Source organism: Phascolarctos cinereus, unplaced genomic scaffold (genome assembly GCF_003287225.1).
Source record: "Phascolarctos cinereus isolate Bilbo 61053 unplaced genomic scaffold, phaCin_HiC Scaffold_9;HRSCAF=440, whole genome shotgun sequence".
NCBI lineage: Eukaryota > Metazoa > Chordata > Mammalia > Diprotodontia > Phascolarctidae > Phascolarctos > Phascolarctos cinereus.
The window spans coordinates 66,766,493-66,775,783 of NW_027556402.1; the positions used below are offsets into that span (position 1 = coordinate 66,766,493).

The 9,291-nt window shown below is 35.3% G+C and overlaps 1 protein-coding gene across 1 annotated transcript in view; it reads left to right on the forward strand.

The window, feature by feature from the left end:
• The window catches only part of ENPP6 (ectonucleotide pyrophosphatase/phosphodiesterase 6), a 178,716-nt gene extending 169,826 nt beyond the window's left edge, over positions 1-8,890 (forward strand). The window contains exon 8 of the mRNA XM_021007703.2: positions 6,619-8,890. Coding sequence (XP_020863362.1) covers positions 6,619-6,833 — 215 coding nt within the window. The 3' untranslated portion in view covers positions 6,834-8,890. The remainder of the gene's footprint in view (positions 1-6,618) is intronic.
• The last annotated feature ends 401 nt before the right edge of the window (positions 8,891-9,291 follow it).

Below are 9,291 nucleotides of genomic sequence, written 5' to 3' on the forward strand. Positions count from 1 at the left end.
GAAAAATCTATGGAAAAGAGGATTTTCTTCTGAAAACGTCAGAATTGAATAAATATTTAGAAATGGAAGTAGTAATACAAGTACCAAGAAAAACATAGAAAGATATGTATGTTTATATAATTGAAAGCAAATATGTGACAATAAATTGTTCACATGGTAATCGGGAGAACAAGAAACTAATGTCTTCTTAGAACACTAGTATCTTTAAGATATTAAAGAGGAAAGTTAAAGTGACAGAAGGGCTATGGATTATTTTGTTCTGCTTTAATGGTCTTGTGAGAATAAAAATAGGAGGAATAGTGAAATAGACTAAGGAGAAAAGGAGGAAGAAGGAAAGGAAAATGATCATTACATAAAAGAGCTACATAAGATGAATATGTAGCCATGGAAGAAGGAGCAGGAGGGAACAGGCATCTCATGAATGTTACTTTCATCTGAATTGCATTAAGCAAGATTGAATAAAATTATGCACGCATGCATGCATATGCACACACACACACCTCTACATCTACACACAGACCTCAGCATAGAAATACATTAAACTCAAAACAGAAACAAGAAGGGACAAGGACAAAGGAAGGGTGAAGAGGAGCCTAAAAGAGAGGGCAGGATAGGTAAGGGAATAATTATAAACAAAACAATCTTGATTGTTGGAAGGAAGAATATAACTGGAAGATTAAAAGTAAAGGAAGAAAGAGTAAAAACTTGAGATCAGGGTTATGGTAAGGGGAAAAGAAGAGGTATATCAGAGAGGAAACAGGGCTTTTTCCTTTATAAGATCACAAGTAAAAGGCAGATTCCTTCTCTTCTACGTCTTTTTTATAAAGAGTGAAGTGAGAGTAAAGAGAGGAAGAGGTACAAGAGTATAGGATAGAGACAAATATACAGTTAAAATTCACAACTGAATATGAATGGGATGAACTTACTGATAAAATGGAAGAGAAAAGCAGAATGGATTAGAAAATAGAATTCAACAGTATTGTGTTTGCAAGACACACTCTTAAAAAAGATTCTTTTGGAGTTAAAATGAGGGGATGGAATAAAATCTATTATGCTGAAAAGAATCTACTTATGCTGAAAAGCAGGAAGTAGCAATAAAAAAATCAGGTGAGTGAAATCATGCTCTTGGATAAGGCTACAGTAAATAATAGAAAAGATAAAAAGAGATGAACAGGGAAATTACATTATGCTAAAAGGCAACATAGACAATAAATCAATATTAATACTTAATGTGTCTGTACTTAATAGTATATCATCTAAATACTTAAGGAAAAATTAAATTGGAGGGAGAGATACTAAAACTATAATGGGAGAATCTTAATGTACCCCTTTCCGACCTAGACAAATCTAACCAAAAGATAAACAATAAAGAAGTCGAGGAACTAAATAAAACATTTGAAAAATTGGAGATGATGACTTTCTGATGGTTTCTTAATGAGAGTAGAAAAGATTTATATACTTCTAAGCTGTATTTGTCATCTTTACAACAATTGACCATGTATTGGGGCAGAAAGACCATACTAAAAAATGTTGAAAATGAGAAATATTAAGCACATTATTTACTGATCATAATTCAATAAAATCATATTTTTAAAAGGGCCCTTAAAGAAATAATTAGAAAATAATTGGAGACTAAGTTACATAATTCTAAAGAATTGGTGAATAAAATAACAAATTATAAAAAAGTAGAAATTTTCATTAAAAAATGACAATAATGAGACAACATACCAAAATTTATTGAATATAGGTTGTTAGCATAAATGTTATATCTCTAAGGGCATACAAATAAAAAAAATCCTTAAACAAATAAAAAAAAACACTAACTAAATAGAAAAGTAGAAATTCTGAAAATTAAAAAGGAGATAAGTGAAAAAATCATTGAATTGGTAAAAAAAAACCTAGTTCAGGTTTTTTTTAGAGAAAATTCAAATATATGAAAATATATTTATAAACATAATAAATCTATAATAGAGAAAAGTTATAGTCTTTTCCACCTAAGATCATGGCTAAAGCATGGATGCCTATTATCATAACTATTATTTAATGTAGTACTAGAAATGCTAGTTATAGCAAGAAAAAGAAACTGAAGGAATAAGGATAATCAAAGAGAAAATGTAGTTATCAGTTTTTGTAGGGGATATGATAATAATAATTTTATTGTATAATAATAATAATTTTAAAGTGCCCAGCAGAGTGGCACATAATAAATGTTATGTAAATGATAAATGTTAGTTATTATCGTTATTTTGAGAACCTTAGAGTGTCAAATGAAATTAATTAAAATAATTAATAGCTTCATCAATAATAATAATAATAATAATAATAATGTTAGAATTTACGTGGTGCTTTAAAGTTTACAAAGTGCTTTACATATGTTGTCTTAGATGAAATAACATATGTAAAGCAAAGATGCAGGTTACAAGATAAATCCACAGAAATCATCACCTTTTATACAAGTATCCCAAAAATTTTGGTGCTGTTTTAAGTTTTAATAACTCTGGAAGTATAAAAATAGAGAAACATAATTTGAAAGTTACAAAGTTAGAAAATCAACTAGAGCATAAGACAGTGTTTATGTTAAATTATAATAAGAAAAATAACAATATTTTTAAAAATCAGTAATTAACCTTTCAAATATTGCTTTTTGTAAGATTATAGTGTTCATACTTCTGAAGTTATTAAAGCTTAAAACCACTAGAAGGTTTTGGGGATGCCCTGCATATAAGCAACTGATTCCAATTTATCAGAAAAATAACCCTTCCCCAATAAACAACTGGTCAATAGACATGAACAGGCAGTTTTCAAATGAATAATTTCAAGTTACATGCCATCATATTAAAAAATGCTCCAAACCACTGATAATCAAAGAAATTCAAATTAAAGCAACTTTAAGGTTCCATGGCATAATGATCAGACTGGCAAACAGGAAGGGAACAAAAGTTGGAGGAGCTGTGGGAAAACAGGTTCACTTGAGTGCTGTTGGTAAAACTGTGAATTGGTCCAGCTGTGAATTCTGGAAAGCAGTTGAAACTGTTCCCAGAATGTTACCAAACTATGCATGGCCTTTCACTCAACTAGACCACTCCTAGGCCTTTACCTCAAAGAAAGAGCTCTTTTCATGGTAGCTAAAAATTAGAAACTAAAGGGATGTTCTCCTATTGAGGAATGGCTAAAGAAGTGGTGATATGTGAATGTGATGGAATATTATTGTTCCCTAAGAAAGGATGAAATGGATAATTTCAGGTGAAACTAAGAAGACCTTTATGAACTTACTCAGAGAGCAAATGGAGCAAAACCAAGAGAAGAATTCATGTGATAACTGTGTTATAGAGAATTACTTTAGAAGTCTAATCAATGCAACAATAAACCAGAAGTCTAAAAGAATGAAGATGAAACATGCCACTCATCTCCTGATTGAGATGACAGAGATGATCATGCAGAAAGAGACACATTTTCAGGTGGCACTAACATGGGAATCTATTTTTCCTAATTATGAAGATATGTATTGAGAGAATTTTTTTAGGGTTAATTTGTTAAAATTTGCTTCATAGGCATGAAGAGTAATGGGAGGGGGAGTGATATGGCTTTTTTTTTTAAGCTTCTACTCCAAAAAATGTTTAAAAGTAAATGAAAGGAAAAATAATTCTTCTTCCTATTTAAGTGACTAGGATCACTGTTTGCATGGATTCCCTAACACAAGGAGACATCTTTTAAAATTCTTTTTAGTAGCAATTCAACTTAATTTTGTCTACTCCAGGGGATAAAGAGTGGGAAGTTGGCTTCTGAAAGATTGTCGAAGAGGAACCTTAAGTTTTTTACTTAGTTATTATAAATATTATCAAAGCAGTTACTCATTCTACCCACACAAATCACAACCTCTCTTAAAACTGGCAAATTCTTGTCCATATGTTTCCATAGAGCCTTCATAGGAGATCTATCCAATGTGCTGAAGACTTTTCTCTGTTTAAATTTTATACACACACACACACGAATATATATTTCCATAAAAGCCTCCTCTTATGCCTCATTATAGAAGTGACTTTGAGTTCTCAAAGGTTATGTCAATGGAGGGTGACCTAGAATGGGTTTTCACAGGCTGAAAAGACTTTGAGTATAGCAATAGTAAGAGACCAAGTCTGTTTTCTGATGGCCAATCTAGCCAATCATGGAGAGACCTATTTCTAGGAGACTGGTCTCCTGGTGATAAAACTGTTGGCCATGGCAACTCATGAAACAGGGAAAAACAAAATGGCAGAGGACATGTGTGTGCCCCATTTATTTCTACATTGATAGTGGCAAAGCAGCAGAAAAGAAGACAGAGGATGGTAAGAATCAGTTTTCAGACCATCAACAAACTCAAATTTGACTGTTGGTACTCTGAACACAAGATCCTTTTCCAAAGACCCATATTCCAAATAGACCTATTACTGGAGGAGCTGTTGTATCAATCTTGACATTCTTGCTAGAAACAAAACCAGAAGGAAGAAGAGAGTTGCAGTTAAATGGAGGAATAGCTCATAAGTACTCCTTAGATGCAAAGAAAGAAGTTAACTAAATGTATTTAACTGTATACCCAAAAGCTACAAGAAATATTATTTCATGGGACATTATGTTACCACATATTGTGGTACTGTTGATGAATATTTGGGAAAAAAAGACTGTTATGAAAATAATTTCAAATTACACACCGTCATGAGTATGAAGTAGTAAAGAAATTCTGTGAAGAACTTGGTAGGACTATTAAGATCAAATCAATATATACTCTGATACTTGGTGATTTAGATGCAAAGGTGGGAGAAGGTGAGGATGGGGAGAAATACATGGGGAAGTTTGGTTCAGGAGAGATATGAGAGAGTTCTAGATTTACAGATTATGACTTACAGATTTATAAATTATTATTATTTATAGATTGAGTTATGATTATGCAGAAGCATTTTCTTTCAAAAAAAAAAGAATTGGTAGGCACTGGATATACTAAGCATCAAAAATGAAATTAACCACATTTTAACACATGGGAAAAAACAACATGGAGATGAAAGTTATCCAAGTCCTCTGTCTGTTTACAGTCAGACTATATACTCTTCAGAGCTAAGATCAGAATTTATAATTAATAAGATGAAAGAATAGTAATGAGAAAAAGACATAGCACTCAACTGAAAAGAATTAACCCTGAATTACTTAAACAGGATTTTGAAAGCCCAAAGTAGGAAATAGATAAGAGAACTGACATCAATATTAACTAGAATAATTTCATTTAGAAGTCAAACCAACAAAAATTAGTTGCCATAAAAAGGAAAACAAAAGAGCCTGGAAAATGCCTTAATCAGCAAACTTTTAATTTACGTTCCAAATAGTGAGGTGATGGCTGCCAAAGGCAACCCCAGGCTAGATTATAAACTCATTTGTAAAATCTTATGAAGAAAGATAATGGATGATTCATAAAGTAGAAAGAAGTAGTAGGGAGTAAAACCAGTCTAAAGAAAGCTTGGCAAGATATCCAACTAAGCCAAGTTAACCTAGTAGTAATCAACAGTAAAAAACAGAGGGAACACTGCAAACAGAAGAAAAAGGGAAAAGATTTGCAAAAATTATTACCACAAACTCTTTTCTTCATGCAAGATGGTGGAACCACTATGTTTGGACCCTAACATCACAGTTCTAGATCTCCTTATATAGGAGTTAGAAATGGTGCTAATGGGAATAAAGGTGATAAAAACAACCAGATTGGATCAAAGATATGAAGAGAATATCCAAGTTGGAGGTGATACAATCATAAGGGCATTGGGGGATCCAGATTGAGAACCCAATTTATGAAGTATTTAAAAGATGACAGGATACAAAAAGCATACACAGAATCCCAGACTTACTGATTCAAAAAAAAAAAAGATAACTGGAAAAACATGAACAACCACTGACAGCTGTTGTTGTTCCTTCATGTCCAACTCCTTACGATCCCATTTGGGGTTTTCTTGGCAAAGGTACCTAGAGTGGTTTGCCATTTTCTTCTCCTTTCTCATTTTACCAATGAGAAAACTGAGGCAAACAGGGTTAAGTGACTTGTCCAGAGTCACACAGCTAGTAAATGTCTGAAACGAGACTTGAACTCAGGAAGATGAGTCTTTCTCATTCCAGGTGTCCCATTCTATCCACTGTACTATCTAGCTGCTTGCACTAAACAGAGTCTTTATAATACACAAAGTGAAGGTACCTATAATGGGGGTACAATATTCAACGATGGGGGTCATAGCTTTATCATTTCACAATTGATCAAATGAGATAATATCTATAAAATGCTTATGCCTAACACACAGAAGGTACTTAATAAATTCTTGTTCCCCTCCCCCAACCATGATGAACTCAAAGATGTAGAGAATGTAAGATCACATTATACTTATTGTCTGTTGGTTATGAAAAAACACTCCACTCAGTAAAATAGTCAATATTATATATTTTTTTAAAGCCCTCTTATCTGCTGCTAGCTCATTGGGTTTTGTCTATAGCATTACTGTTTCTATCCCAGAGGATTGTACTGCCCAAGAATAGAACCACTCCCTTCTCCATGTTAACTCCATCCCTCTCTGTTCATCAAGTGAGAGTCTCTTTCTGTTTCCCTTTCAGATTTCAAGTCCAACTTCAGAGCGGCTCCAATCAGAGCAGTGGATGTTTATAATGTTCTGTGCAACTTGGCGGGGATAAGCCCACTGCCCAACAATGGCTCCTGGTCCCGAGTGGCGTGCATGCTAAATGGCCACCCCAGTGAGGCGCATTTGGTGCAGCTGAGCAGCTGTGCTCTAGCATTCCTTCTCTTGTTACTGTTTGTACAACAGATCTGATTCCTTGAGTCCCAAAACAATGTCGGTCACTGTGTCTCCAAAGTGGAAAGTTGTTGTTTTTCCCTCCTTTTGTATTTGAATAATAGCTTCATTAACAGATTCAAGGCTAGATAAATTACAACTGGACCATTTATGAGATGGTTATATACATACTCTCCTACACACAATTCTATTATTTTTGAGACACTTTTTTTTTTGCCTGGAGGTAGAGAGCATCTCAGCTGTCTCTAATTCATCTAGCTCTAAACCACTTGCTCTTCATACCACGAGACTCAAGATAAAACAACCAGCTGGGCAAAGGTCCTGGCATTTTGTCAACTGGACTTGGCACCTGTATTGTTTCTGTCTCCTGGGCCCATCTCTGCCATGTTTTCTTGCAAACCAATCCCTCCCAGGCTAGTCCTAGCCTGTGTCATGCTGATATGCAAGACCATTAGCTGGTATTCACATATCTAATCCAGCATTTATTTCTTCTACTCAATATCAGAAGAGGCCTAGCTCAATGCCAATTACTTTCTCTTGCTTCTAATCCAACTGAAGGGTCAATTGCTCCTACCAGAACCTTCCAGATGGGTCCTCCTTTGCATGGGTCCCTTTGCCCTTCATCATTTAGGTGAAAAGTTTGTGAAATCCCAGAACAAAGCAAAGTGACTGGTTTATCCAAAGACTGAATTTATCAATCTCTCTAGTGCTGGGTAGCAGAAAGTCACGTTAGAAATGAGCTATTATGAAGAATCAGAATGTAACAGGCCCATAGCAGTGATTCATTCCCTTGCCCAGGATAAGCCCTGGATAAAGATTTGCTGATATGCTTGCTCAATGGCAATGCCATGATGGTGCCTGTTTAAAAAAGACTGCTTCCTCCTTAGAGTTTGCTCTGGTAAGTAAGAGAAGGCATGTATGTTATTCCGGGGTAAGCAATGATATTCTTAGTCATGAATACATGGGCACATTACCAAAAAACTCACATGAAGAGAATTCTTTTTTAAGCTTCCACTGGAGATCATAAGTATGCCAATAAGCATTTATTAAGTGCCTACTGTATGCCAATGAAAGGCAGCATGGAGTAGGTGACAGAGAGCTGGCTTGTAGCCAGGAAGACTTGTCTATAACACATACTGAACTGTGTGACCCTGGTCCAGTCTTAGTGTCCAACACAGCTCTAAGACTTTGTTGCTAAGAAAGCACCAACTTTTACTGATAGTTTCTTCAATATTAGTGAAACCCCATATCCCATCCCTATGTGTCAAGCACTGTGGATACGACAGAAGACAAAATACACACTGTGGAAGATAGACTATGGAAGACAAAAGTGAAACAGTTCCAAGTTGTTGGGGTGTTTTTTCAGTTGTCCATGTTCATGCAAATCATATCACAACCCAGAATGCCAAAGGAATGGAGGAGGCAGACCAGGTGCATGTCAGCTAGTCAACAAAACATCCCTTAATTAGGCAGCAAGCATAATGAACCCACCTCCCGCCTTGCTTCTTTGGAAATCTCCAAGACTTGATGGACCAGGAAACACTCTTCTGTTACTGTTTGTATAACTGGTCTGATTCCTTGAGTCCCCAGAGACTTAGTGGAACAGATAACAAAGAGCCTGAGTGGAGATATGTTGAGTTTCTTCTCTAAAAATTTACTGCCAGAGATCTTGAGATTTTTCATTTTAAAAAGGCCTAGTTGGACATTTTCAAATGCCAGGAGTGACGGATTTCTGTCTCATTGCATTATGTAGAAAAGCCACGTGACTGCACCATAGACTGAGCCCATCTGAGAAGGTGACTTTTCATCTGGCTCTGGCCAGCCATAAGATGCCTCAGGAGAGAAAGAACCTGCACAATGCTCACCTTGGAAGACAGTTCTTCTTCCTCATCTCAAATCATGTGACCTGGGGGTTGTCTTCATGCCATGAGGTATAAGAGTAAAGATTCATAGCTTTAAAAAATTCAAATTAATCTTCACAGATAATTTCTGTAACCTCAGCAAAGGTTTTTGTAATGTGTTTTTAAAGCTCCAACAACCATCAAGTCAATTGGAATGAAGGCAAATCAACCTTTGTTGTCTGGATTGATTTATTTTCTTTTTTGGACTAGACTTATGATATCAATGGTATAGGGCACTCTCGATGTGGAAACCCCCTCCACCAGTGCTGATCAGTTCCTCCTCCACAACAGATGGTCTTAGAGAGCTACCTGGGAACATTGGGAGTCTCAGTGATTTTCCCAGCATCACACAGAGAGGGGATTTGAACCCAGGTTTTCCTTACAGAGAAACTAACTTTCTCCCCCCTTTCCCACACCGTCTCTTGTGTTCTTTGGGAACAAAAGACATTTTAGTGCTTTGAGAGTAGCTATTTTTAAAAAATTCATTTTTCTTCCTTAACGGACAAAGTTCTAATGAATTCAGCTAAGCACACATTTTCCCAAGTTAAAGAACTATCCATATGGAAACAAAATAA